Consider the following 13,806-nt stretch of genomic DNA (forward strand, 5'->3'; position numbering starts at 1 on the left):
TGGTGCGGTGGGTGGGAAGTTGGTGCACTTTGACAGATCGATGACATTCACAGGGGATGTCATGTTGTTAGGATTGAAATTTCAGACCCCTCGGCAATGTAACTATCTCGACCGAAATTGTTAGATTTTTTCAATTTTTGGGAAATGTAGTCAAAATAGTGTTCAAAATTTGTTAAAATTTTCAATAATTTGGTGAAAAAGGTCCAAAAATCATGATTTTTTGGTCACCACCGAAATCACCCAATTTTCAGAGGTTTTCCAAAAGTGTAAACAATGTTGTGAGCTACTGGGGAGATAACGGGGAGACGAAGAAGGGAAATGACCTAATGTATGGGATTCATGTGAGGTACACGCTAACATATCGTATCATGTAGGCAAAATTGAGGAAAAAGTGTTTTTGAACCTTCTAACGAGATAACACAACTTACAACATTGTATGTTCATAAGGATATTTTCATTGTAAAAACAATTGATAAGCTACTGCAAAGTCGATACTAAATTAATGAATCAACAGATACTTAAATGGTTTTTGATAACAAAGTAGCTACCCCACAATTAATTAATTAGGAGCATCTCGATAGGCAACTATCCCTTCATGAAACAAAATGATGCCTCGCGCGTTGCAATAACATTTTGTCTAAAAAAATTAAGAGTCATTTGTGAAGATTATTAGCTATTTTAAACGGATACATGCATGGTGACATAGAACATGAAGAAGTGATATACAAAGGTTGCATTACACATGGTTTGATGCATGGTTATTATTTGGAGTTTGATATTGATCTAGTGACTGAAATAAATAAGATGATATGGCTACCTATAATCAGAGCTAATGGGGATAATTATATAGGAACAGTATATATATTCATCCAACATTCTGTATGAAACTAATTAGGAGTAGCTACTGTACTTTGCTGCCGTGTAAATGTGTAATGTACGTGCTGTGGATCGTCATATTGTCATGTAATGATCGATGAGCACTGCTACTGTGTTGCAGCCACTGAGCCACAATACTGACTGTTGTTTCTCCCTAAGAGCAGGTACAATAGCAGACTATTAGCCAGCTATAAATATATTTTAATAAGATAAAAGATGAGAGAGAAGAGCAGCGGGCTACAGATCTGTAGCCAGCTGCAGCACGGACTCCAAGCACTGGTGGAGAAAGCGTTTGTAGTCCCGATTCGTAACCCCCCTTTAGTCTCGGTTTCCAAACCGGGACTACCAATCCGGGACTAAAGATTGCTATCTTTAGTCCCGGATAAAATAACCGGGACTAAAGATGGCTCAGCCACGTGGCCGGCTAAGCCATCTTTAGTCCCGGTTGGTGTAGCTGACCTTTTTTTTGCATGGCCCTGTTGCTGCATGGTTTATATATATATATATATATATATATATATATATATATATATATATATATATATATATATATATATATATATATATATATATATATATATATATATATATATATATATATATATATATATATATATATATATATGACCAAAATATATATTTACATTATAGAAAATGTGTACACATGCATATAGAAACATAGTCATGTATTAATTACAATTCATTATATGTCCTAGCTAGCTACGATTTCAACGTAGTAGTAGTCGCTATCTCAGAAGCTAAGGACCTATGAATTGTATTTCTGTCGTAGTAGAATTCACCCTTGGGATCAAGGATTTGTCCGTTGATGAATCCCATGAGTTGTTCTTGAACCGCCGTGATAAATTCCTTGTGTGTGATCAGGTTATCCCTCATGCGAATAAATTATATGAATGTATGAAATTGATTAGTAATTAAACAACAAATCGATACGTAATGAAATTTTGAATTTATTTGTACGTACATCGAGCTCTCTTGTGGTGATGATTTGGTCTGCAAGGCAGTGGCAATACTCGCACACGTAGTAGCCGCACAAGTTAGTTCCCTGCTTTTGCTTTGCGCACTATAAATAAATGACAAACGACGAGAGATCTAATTAATGTACACTTGTATGTATTTGAATCGGAGAAATATAAATGTAGAGCATGTGTACTCACAGGAAATTTGAACTTCCGCCTAAGTCTTTCTCTCCATTTGCCGCGGACCAAATGACGGAACCGATACCAAGCCCTACATGGAGTTTAAAGCTATGATTTGTAGTAGCAATTAACTATAACAAGATTCTTAATTAACATAGGAACTTATGACAGTACCTGTCTATAAGTTCGAAAACCTTGTCAAACGTAGACTCTTTTTTATCCATTGAGTCATATACGTTGACGGTGTAGGCCTCCAGGTCGAAGAGTAAAAGCACCCAGTGGAATCTGCAATGTACGTGGGATGCATTACATATGAAACACTTAGCATGTTCGTATGGGAATAAAATTTGGTATAGGAAGACAGTAAAATTAAACTAACTCTGTGTTGTACGGCAACAATATGAACGTCTTGTAATGCTGCGCCTTCAGGAGATGGACGAGATTGTCCTTTGTGGCTTGCGGATATTGGTCGAGCATTGCAACGTTTACTTTCCGAGGGTCGATGAATCCAGTATCAAAAACCCCCCGCCGTCGGGCCCTTTGAATCTCCATTCTACAACGATAAAAGGGAGTATATATTATATATAGTCTACTTATATACAAGGACCTAATTAATTAAAGGAGACGTAGTAAGAAATCTAACTGAACAATATACTTACAAAATCCAGCAACTCATAATAGAGACGTCGAGGGCGTCCAGCTGGTATAGTTCGTAGATTCCCTTGAAATTGATCCAGAGAATGTCATCTCCTTGCAAGAAGTCTGTGTCCCTGATCCTCGCTCCGATCATCTCTCTACCGGTGGCGCTCATCTCCATGTACAGCTGATGGAACTTGTACATTTGTGTGGGTAGGGACTGCAGCAGCTCAGGCTTGACAAGCAGTTTACCGAGTTCGTACATGTATTTCACTTCTGCCTTTTCGATTGGTGCGTCTCGTAGCAATTGATCCGTAGTTAGCCCGGTGTCATTAATAAAGTCTTGTATTCCAAAATCTTCACCGGTCACCAACGGCTCGATCTCCTGGTTTGGTTGCTCTCCAAGCTGAGGGACTGGTTTGGACTTTCCAGAAGATGCTTTTTTGAGTGTTCGCTCATAGTCCGATAGCTTTATGGCCTCCTTGGCAGGTGCAGACATACCCCTGAAGAAGTTCCTGACACTCGGGTCTATAGGAATCTTCTTTTCTAGACTTCGAGGCTTGAATTGTCTCCTGACTTCTGATGCCACGTAAGCATCAAGCTCCTCTTGCGTGCAATCATACCCCGGGTCCTTGTTCTTGGCGGCGTCAACTTTCGCCTTCTTCGTTGCCCTTGTGGGGGCAGGCGGTGGAGCTTGGGGGGCCCTTGACTTGGAAGGTGCCGGAAGAGGAGCTTGCGGAGTCGGTGTAGGAGCCTGAGGAGGAGTTGGTGCAGGAGCCTGAGGTGGAGACGGTGCTGGAGCATGAGGAGGAGACGGTGCAGGAGCCTGAGGAGGAGATGGCGGAGCCGGAGGAGATGGTGCACGAGACGCCGCTTGTCGCCTAGGGAGGATGATGTACCGCTTGCGCCATAGAATAATAGCATGGCTTGTGTCTCGTAGATGCGTCTCACCGTCTCCTCCAGGGTAATCCAGCTCGAGGTCCTCGTACGCGCCTTCGACCTTGGAGTATCCTGCTGGAATCGGCCTGCAGTGGTAAGTACCTGAAGGGTCCGTTGGGATGGCCATGCTCGACGCCACCTTCATGTGGTGAGAGGTTATTTATTAGTAATCAACATATATAAGCAGCAACTAGCGGAATGGCCAAATCTAAAATCTATAAACTACGAGCTTACCTTTATTGATAAGTTCTTGAAGGGAATATGCAGCTCACATGGTGTCCGCTGAGTGATGTCATCAACGGGGCAGGTGGTTTCGTCCTGGGTTTGCATGGCGTCCATGCTGTGTGATCCTACCTACCCCGTTGAGGCGCAGCTGCTACGATTTCCTGACGGGCTCACCATAGCAGGAGGCATGGTCGGCTGGGGATCATGGGACCGATGTGCGGCCATGCATTCATCAACCTTCCTTGCCACCTCCTCTTGCATGCTGAGCTCGTAGCTCGATACCCTGAACTCAAGATCTACAATCTTCGCCTCGGTATCTCTCTTGCTCCTCATCCGACTCCTGTATGTGTGGATGTCCTCCTTGAACCCAATCTTCCAAGGAATCACCCTTTTCCCTCGTGTTCATCCTGGATGCTCTGGAGTCTGCAGGGCGAGTGACAGGTCGTCCTTCTCTCTGTCCGGTCGGAACGTGCCCTGAGAAGAGGCTTCCACTGCGTCTGTTAGTTGACGCGCAGCCTCGCGTATCTGATCGCCGAAGACTAGGGAGCCATCAGCTGGGTTGAGCGTTCCACCGTGAGCATAGTACCAGAACTTCGATCGTTCCGGCCAATTAGCGGTGGCCGGTTCGATACCCCTCTCAAGCAAGCTAGCCTCCATCTCCTCCTACTTCGGCATCGCGACGCTATAGCCGCCTGACCCCAAGTGGTGATGGTACTTCTTCTTGGCGGTATTTTCTTTGTTTCTTCCCATCATCGCTTGCCCTTGTTCACCTGTCTTATATGCAACGAACTTGTCCCAGTGATCTCTTAGCTTTGGGAATGTATCGAAGTTCGGTGTCTGCCCCTTCAGGATATATTTCTGGTACAGATCTCCCTTAAAGCTTTGAAACTGTTCTGCCATTTCCTTCAGAGTCCACCTTTTACTTTGTCTTATATACCCGCGGGAAGGGTGAATGTCTCGAGCATTGTGGCCCACAGCATCTCTTTCTCCGAATCTGTGTCAAAGCTCTCATGATCTCCGCGTGCCCTTGTTCTGCGCCAGTACACCGTACTGACAGGCACATTATCCCGCACAACCCAACCGCTGTGATGTACATAGTTCTTGGCGGCTTCTGCCGGGGCACTAGGTCGGCCGTCTTCGTCCACTTCCGTTATGATGTGCCGACCCTCAAGCTTCTTCGCGGCACCTCGTTGCCCGCGTGCCCTCTTCTGTCCAGCGGAGGGTTGACTTCCACTAGCCTCCTCTTCCTGGTTCCCCTCCACATCCCTTTCCACGTGCCCCTCCTGGTTCCCCTACGCATCCCTCTCCACGTTCCCTTCCTCGTTCAAATACTGGTTTGGATCCTCGTTACCCTCTTCTTCGTTCCAGTACTGGCTGCTTCCCTCTACGATTATATCGTACAATATCTGTTCCTCATCGCGATTAGCCATCTGTTCATATAGGAAACAACTGCTAAGTCATGAGACATTTATGTTTTAACAATCTTATAGGCTAACAATCATATATGCTAAGTCATATATACTACGTCTAACTGTCGTGTATGCGAAGTCATATATGCTTAGTCTAACTGTCGTATATGCTAAGTCTAACTATCGTATATGCTAAGTCTAATTACAAATCTAATAATCGTATATTAAAACTTAAATAATCTTATACTAAAACTCAAATAGTCATATATGCTAAGTGTAACTGTCGTATATTAGAACCCTACACAATCTTATATGCTAAGTCTAATTACAAATCTAATAATCTTATACTAAAACTCAAATAGTGATATATGCTAAGTCTAGGTGACGTATATTATAGGACCCTAGCTAGTCAATAATTATATACTAAGTTTAATTACAAGTATAATAATCTTATATTAAAACTCAAATAATCTTATACTAAAACTCAAATAGTCATATATGCTAAGTGTAACTATCGTATATTAGAACCCTACACAATCTTATATGCTAAGTCTAATTACAAATCTAATAATCTTATACTAAAACTCAAATAGTGATATATGCTAAGTCTAGGTGACGTATATTATAGGACCCTAGCTAGTCAATAATTATATACTAAGTCTAATTACAAATCTAATAATCTTATATTAAAACTCAAATAATCTTATACTAAAACTCAAATAGTCATATATGCGTAGTCTAACTGTCGTATATTAGAACCCTACACAATCTTATATGCTAAGTCTAGTTACAAATCTAATAATCTTATATTAAAACTATAATAATCTTATATTAAAACTAAGTCTAAGTGTCGTATATTAAATCTAATAGTCTTAATTGCATTACAAATATAACAATCATATATATAATTACGTCACTTGCCTGCGCGAATTCCTTCGAGGGCTAGCTACCACTCCGGCTTGAGGGACGACTCCGACAACGTCTTTTCTGCAACATACAAAAAGATGTATTAGGATAAACGCGAAGTAACATATATTGCATTTGACGTTCACGTTTCGTTCACGATCGTTCACGTTAGCGTTCTCGTTAAGGTCACGTTTCATTCACCTACATTCGTTCGTTCACGTTCATTCACCTGCATATATTGCATTTCACGTTCACGTTCGTTCACGTTCACGTTCGTTAGTTCACGTTCGTTCACGTTCACGTTTGTTGACGTTCGTTCACACTCGTTCATTCACGTTCGTTCGTTCTTTCACATTCAATTCTCGTTCACGTTCGTCCGCTCGTTCACGTTCTTGTTCACGTTCGTTCGCTCGTTCTCGTTCATGTTCGTTCGCTCGTTCACATTCGTTCGCTCGTTCACGTTCGTTCACGTTCACGTTAATTCGTTCGATGTCGTGGCGGCAGCGGAGCGGCGGTGTGGCGGCAACGGAGCGGCGGCGGGGCGGCGCGGCGGCGACGTGGCGGCGGCGTGGAGGCATTACGCGGTGGCGTTGCGCGGCGGCGGCGTGGCGGCGCGGCGGTGCCATGCCGCCGCGGCGTCGTGTCGTGACGACGTCGGCGTCGGCAACGAGGCGGCCAGCGGCAATCGAGAGGGAGAGAGAGAGATCGAGATCGGAGAGAGAGAGCTGAGAGGGAGGCGGCGGTGGCTCTCACCCTAGAGATGCGGCGGCGGCGGAGGAGGCGGAGGCGGCGACGACGACGAGCGCGAGACGACGGCGAGATACGACGGCGGCGCCGGCGCGGGGATGCCCTAGGCAGTGGCGGCGAAGGAGAAGCCGAGAGAGATCGATCGGGCAAAAACTTCTAAGTGTTGGTGGAGAAGACGAGGGCGCGCATCGGGAATATATATACCCCTAGATCTTTAGTCCCGGTTGTTCTCATCAACCGGGAGTAAAGATATCTTTACTCCCTGTTGTTCTCATCAACCGGGACTAAAGATATTTTCCCGCTATTTCCAAATTCTTTTTAAACCCGGTTAGGGTTAAGAACCGGGACTACTGATAAGCGCACTGAATATTAATTTCCATTACATATGTGTTTCTAAAATAGAAAATAATGCATTAAAATTATTTAAAGTACAAAAATTAATGACAATTACTTCGAAAATTTATTGTTGTCTGTAATAAATTAAGTGGATAAAACGTAATAAGCAAACATATGATTTAAAATTAATAAAAATTCTAATAATCATATATACTTAGCATATGAATGATATTAAATTGTTAAAAACTCTAATTAACATATGTATATACATACGGCATGATGTAAAATTAATAAAAATTGTAATAATCATATATAATTAGCATATGAATGATAGTAAATTAATTATTAAAAACACTAATTAACATATGTAAATGCCACATGCATGATTTAAAACTTTTAAAAATTCGAATAGTCATATATAATTAGCATATGAATGATAGTAAATTAATTGTTAAAAACTCTAATTAACATATGTAAATGCCACCTGCGTGATTTAAAACTTTTAAAAATTGTAATTATCGCATATAACTAGCATATACATGATTTAAAATTGTTAAAACCTCTAATAATCGTGCGTAATTAACATATGCCATACAACAATTGATTTATATGGATAATCAATACATCCAAAATAGTTTACATCGTGTACACAATAATTACGGCAATACATTGGCGGTGACGGTTGACCGCACGTACTTTCTCCTCACTATTGTTCCCTCCTTGTGATCGCTACGTGAGTAAGGGGTGTCTTCATTTGATAGGAGGATGCTAGGGTCAATCGTCACCGTGAAAGGGGGTTGCCCATCCAACTGATCGTAATCCTCGTCAGTCTTGTCCTCAACTCCGACGATTTTTCTTTTGCCTGGGAGAACCACGTGACGCTTAGGCTCGTCAGGCCCTCTGCCCTTCTTTCCTTTGCTAGATATGTCCTTCACGTAAAAGACTTGCGTTACATCATTGGCAAGGACAAAAGGTTCATCCGAGTATCCAACCTTGTTAAGGTCAACCGTTGTCATCCCACTGTCATCAATCATTACGCCTCCACCAGTCAACCTAACCCATTGGCACCGGAACAGAGGGACCTTGAGAGGACCATAGTCAAGTTCCCATATGTCCTCGATGGCACCGTAATACGTGCCAGTTGTTCCATCGTGTCCCATGGCATCGACACGAACAACGCTGTTTTGGTTCGTGCTCTTCATGTCTTGGGCTCTCGGGTAGAATGTGTACCCATTGATCTCATATCCTTGGAATGTCACGATCGACCCAGACGGTCCCCTCGCCAGGAAGGCAAGTTGTTGGTTGATCGACTCGTTACCCATGAGATGTTGTCGTAGCCACGCGGGGAAAGTATCAATGTGATGCCATGTAATCCATGCATCGGACTTACCGATGTTCCTGGCGCGAACTAGAGCCAAGTGTTCCTTGATGTAAGGAGCTACTAATGAAGATTGTTGCAGAACCGTGAAATGGGCTTTACGGAATAAATTGTTGTCTACCGTCATTATTCCTTTCCTTCCGAGAGTTCCCTTTCCCCATAGTCTCCCTTTATGGCGTGATTCAGGTACCTCGATTGGGCGAAGTTCTTCAATAAATTCTACGCAAAATTCGATGACCTCCTCTGTTCCATAACCCTTGGCGATGCTTGCCTCTAGACGAGCACGGTTACGAACATACTTCTTCAGAACGCCCATGTACCTCTCGAAAGAAAACATGTTGGTGTAGGTACACAGGCCCGAGAATACTGATCTCTTTGACAAGATGACAAAGCAGATGCGTCATTATATTGAAAAATGAAGGTGGAAATATCAACTCAAAACTGACGAGACATTGCACCACATCATTCTGAAGGGCTTCTAATCTATCCGGATCGATGACCTTCTGCGAAATTGCGTTCATGAATGCACATAGCTTTGTTATTGTTGCCCGGACATTGTCTGGAAAGATACCCCTTATTACAACTGGTAGCAGTTGTGTCATCAACATGTGACAGTCATGAGACTTTAGGTTTGTGAACTTCTTCTCCTTCGTGCTTATTATTCGCTTGATATTCGTGGAGTATCCAGACGGTACCTTTATGCTCTCCAAGCATTCAAACATACTTTCCTTCTCTGCCTTGCTAAGAGTGTAGCTGGCTGGACTCAAGTAATGGATTCCTTTCTCCTTTGGTTCTGGGTGAAGGTCGCCGCGTTGTTCCATATGCTTCAGATCATTACGTGCTTCCAGTGTATCTTTCGACTTTCCGTATACACCTAGGAAGCCAAGAAGGTTTATGCAAAGGTTCTTAGTGAGGTGCATCACGTCGATTGCGTGGGGGACGTCCAAGAATTTCCAATAGGGTAACTCCCAAAATATAGAGTTCTTTTTCCACATCGCCGCGTGACCATCTTCGCTCTCTATAGACTGGCTTCCAGGCCCCTTTCCGAACACTACTTTAAGATCTTTAACCATAGCAAACACTGTTTTCCCGCTGCGATGTTTAGGCTTCGTACGGTGGTCAGCCTTATGTTCGAAGTGCTTGCTTTTCTTCCATACCGGGTGGTTTGCTGCAAGGAATCGACGATGACCCATGTATACAACCTTCCTACAGTGTTTAAGATACGTACTTTCTGTTTCATCCATACAGTGAGTGCAAGCCTTGTACCCCTTGTTGGACTGTCCGGATAGGTTGCTAAGTGCAGGCCAATCGTTGATGGTTACGAACAGCAGCGCTCGTAGGTTAAACTCCTCCTGTTTGTCCTCGTCCCAAACGGGAACACCTTCCTTCTTACACAACAATTTAAGATCTTCGACCAGTGGTCTTAGGTACACATCGATGTCGTTACCGGGTTGCTTGGGGCCTTGAATAATAATCGGCATCATTATGTACTTCCTCTTCATGCATAGCCAGGGGGGAGGTTGTAGATACACATCGTAACGGGCCAAGTGCTATGGCCGCTGCTCATCTCTCCAAAAGGATTCATGCCATCCGTACTCAAACCAAACCGTATGTTTCGTGCGTCCTTTCCAAAGTCTTTAAATTTTCTGTCGATGTTTCGCCACTGCGAACCATTGGCGAGGTGTCTCAGCATCCCGTCCTGTTGACGTTCTTCAGCGTGCCATCGCATCATTCTAGCATTCCCCTTGTTCTTGAACAAACGCCTTAGCCGTAGTATTATAGGGAAATACCACATCACCTTAGCAGGAATTCTCTTCTTTGTTAGCTGCCCGTCAACTTCTCCTGGATCGTCTCGTCTAATCTTGTATCGTAGTGCTTTGCAAACAGGGCATGCTTCTAGGTTCTCTTACTCCTCACCGCGATATAGGATACAATCATTCGGACATGCGTGAATCTTCTGAACTTCCAGTCCTAGAGGGCAGACTATCTTCTTAGCCTCGTACGTTGTCTCGGGCAATTTGTTTCCCTCTGGAAGAATGTTCTTGACGAGTTTCAATAAATCGCCAAATGCCTTGTCACTAACCCCATTTTTTGCCTTCCATTGCAAGAACTCCAGAGTGGTATCCAACTTTTTGTGCCCCTGCTCGCAACCTGGGTACAACGACGTTCTATGGTCCTTTAACATCTTGTCCAATTTATGGGCCCCCTTTTCACTTTCGCAGTCCTCCTTGGCGTCCTGCAACATCTGACCAAGATCATCCGCAACGTCGTTACCATCAGCATCCCTTTCCTCCTCACCTGTTTGATTTCCTTCAAATCCAATGTACTGAGCAAAGTCCGGAATATTGTCGTCTTCCACTTCATCTTCTTTCATTTCAACACCTTGCTCTCCGTTGGATGTCCAACAATTATAGCTTGGCATGAACCCCGACTCAAACAAGTGGAAATGAATAGTCCTGGATGCAGAATACTCCTTCTAATTCTTACACTTATTGCATGGACAACAAATAAAACCCTTTTGCCTGTTAGCTTCGGCCACTCTCAAAAAATAATGCACGCCGTCAATAAACTCTTTGGACCGCCGGTCAGCGTACATCCATTGCCGATCCATCTACATGAGTCGAAAAAAAATCGTACACAAATAATTATTCTTACAATAATGACAATCATACAATAATTATAAGATAATTACAAACTCTTTCAACAGTCATACAATAATGACATATCTTTATTCATACAAAAATTATAAAATATTACACCAAATAATTATTATTTACTATTTCTAAAGTTTTAAACTAATTTTAATGTGTTTTACTTCTTTTAATTTTCATTTTAGTTTGTTTTCTATTATTTAAGATTAACTTTCACTATATTTTCCTTCTCAACTATTTTATAAAACCTTCTTTAGCAAATCAACTAAATTTCTATATATTCTTTCTTCCCCCACACAAATTTTCTCTCTCATCAACTTACAACTAAATTTTGGAGACAAAAAAAGTGTGCAAAACATAGCTCCAAATGTAATATGGCAAAAAAAAACATTAGAGGATGAAGTTGCAAACCTTTTAGGCACCTTCGATTTGTATGTAATCACCAAAATAAATTCACTAGAAATTTTGGCATGACCTCTCCTCTTTTTTGAAGAAATTTTGAAGCTTGCTTGGGCAGCTAGAGGAGGAAGAAGACATATATATAGGGGTGGGACTTTAGTCCCGGGTGGTAACACCAACCGGGACTAAAGATCGTACCTTTAGTTACGATCTTTAGTCCCGGTTGGTGTTACCAACCGGGACTAAATATCCCGGGGGGCCTGACAGGCCCTGACAGCATTTGAACCGGGACTAAAGATGATCTTTAGTTCCGGTTGGTGTTGATCAAATATGCCCGTTACCCTTTTTAACCGGGACTAAAGATCATCTTTAGCCCCGGTTTTTATTGCATCCGGGACTATTGTGGAATTCAGCCGACCGACAAAAGATGGTTTCTCCATCAGTGAAGACACAATGTGTGTATGATAGGTGGGACCATATATTAATAGTATAGTAAGCAACTATTACTCTCTCCGGTTCCATATTAATTGACGTTTTAGACAAGGTTGATGTCAAATTTTTATAACTTAGACTATCAATAACTTTAAAAATATTTAGTTTAAAGGAACTAGAACAACATATATATATATATAGATTTGTCTTTTAAAGTACTATAACAAAAGTAAACATGCATTTATTTATTATATATTATAATAGAAAAATAAGGTCAAATATGTATCTTGTAGACCGTGTCATTGTCCAAAACGTCAATTAAAATGAAACCGGAGGGAGTATGTGAATTGGCTATAAATGAATTGGAGCTAGTAGTGGACTATACTATTAACCTGGCTCAAATGCCAAAATTGGCCTGTTCAGTTTCCTCGTAGCTAAACTCTTGGGGTCAAAAAAAAAAAAGTCCTGTTCCTGATGAGAGAGTGAGACGTACAAGCAAAATCAAGGGAGAAATTATATTAGCTTGCATGCCGTCCCTTTGTGGCTGATCCGACATTCGAGGGGGGCGCCTCTTCCAGGATCCGCCTTCTCCGGCTACGCGCCTCTCCCAACGAACGCCAACCCAGACAGGCTGCCTGTTCGTCCCCCACCACCCATTCCGATTCCACCGCGCGCGCACGCCATGAGCGAGCCGGCCACCACCACCCCCACCCCCACCCCCGCCGGAGACCACGACGCAGCCGCCACCGCATGCAAGCCTGCGGAGACGACCACGGCCCTGATCACCTGCAGGAGCAGCAGCTGCAGCGCCCAGCAGCAGCAGCAGCAGCAGCAGCAGCAGGAGGAGCCGCTCGGCGACGACCAGCTGGGTGAGCTGCGGGAGATCTTCCGCTCCTTCGACCGCAACGGCGACGGCAGCCTGACGCAGCTGGAGCTCGGGTCCCTCCTCCGCTCCCTCGGCCTCAAGCCCAGCACCGACGAGCTGGACTCCCTCATCCAGCGCGCCGACACCAACTCCAACGGCCTCATCGAGTTCTCCGAGTTCGTCGCCCTCGTCGCGCCCGAGCTCCTCTACGACCGCGCCCCCTACTCCGAGGACCAGATCCGCCGCCTCTTCAACATCTTCGACCGCGACGGCAACGGCTTCATCACCGCCGCCGAGCTCGCCCACTCCATGGCCAAGCTCGGCCACGCGCTCACCGTCAAGGAGCTCACCGGCATGATCAAGGAAGCCGACACCGACGGCGACGGCCGCATCAGCTTCCAGGAATTCTCCCGCGCCATCACCGCCGCCGCATTTGACAACATCTTCTCCTGAGAATATAGCATCAGTGGCATTCACATGCATCGATCGCGGCTGTTCATCAGCCGATCGCTTCGTCAGATGTTTGGGGGAGATCAGATCAGATCAGAATTCAGAATCAGATCAGTGGGGTAAATTTAGGTCAGGTGTTCTTCTTCATATGTGATCGAGCTCTTGTGAATAACGAATAAATCTTTGTAAAACAAACAGAAGTAAAACATACGAATTTCAGTTTAGAAATGAACTATTCGTGCATTATCTTTCTTCTCATGTTGGTCTGTTCTGCAATGGTCGTCCTCAAGCAAGGTCATTAGTGATTGTAGTGTAGGAAGGATATCACCAAGAAAAACAAACTCAAGCTTGTATAATAATAGTATAATACTCCCCCCTCTCTTTTATATTATAAGACGCT

At 43.6% G+C, this 13,806-nt stretch overlaps 1 protein-coding gene across 1 annotated transcript; it reads left to right on the forward strand.

The window, feature by feature from the left end:
* The first annotated feature begins 12,637 nt into the window (after nucleotides 1-12,637).
* Nucleotides 12,638-13,629, forward strand: LOC4324037 (probable calcium-binding protein CML11). The gene has a single exon (NM_001428053.1). It carries the CDS (start codon nucleotides 12,774-12,776, stop codon nucleotides 13,407-13,409), a length of 636 nt encoding a protein of 211 aa, NP_001414982.1. The 5' UTR covers nucleotides 12,638-12,773; the 3' UTR covers nucleotides 13,410-13,629.
* The last annotated feature ends 177 nt before the right edge of the window (nucleotides 13,630-13,806 follow it).

The sequence above is a fragment of the Oryza sativa genome, chromosome 1 (genome assembly GCF_034140825.1).
Source record: "Oryza sativa Japonica Group chromosome 1, ASM3414082v1".
Lineage (NCBI taxonomy): Eukaryota > Viridiplantae > Streptophyta > Magnoliopsida > Poales > Poaceae > Oryza > Oryza sativa.

What these genes read in the sequence shown, in the direction of transcription:
- LOC4324037 (NM_001428053.1), top strand. Translation starts at nt 12,774, where the DNA reads ATGAGCGAGCCGGCCACCACCACCCCCACCCCCACCCCCGCCGGAGAC.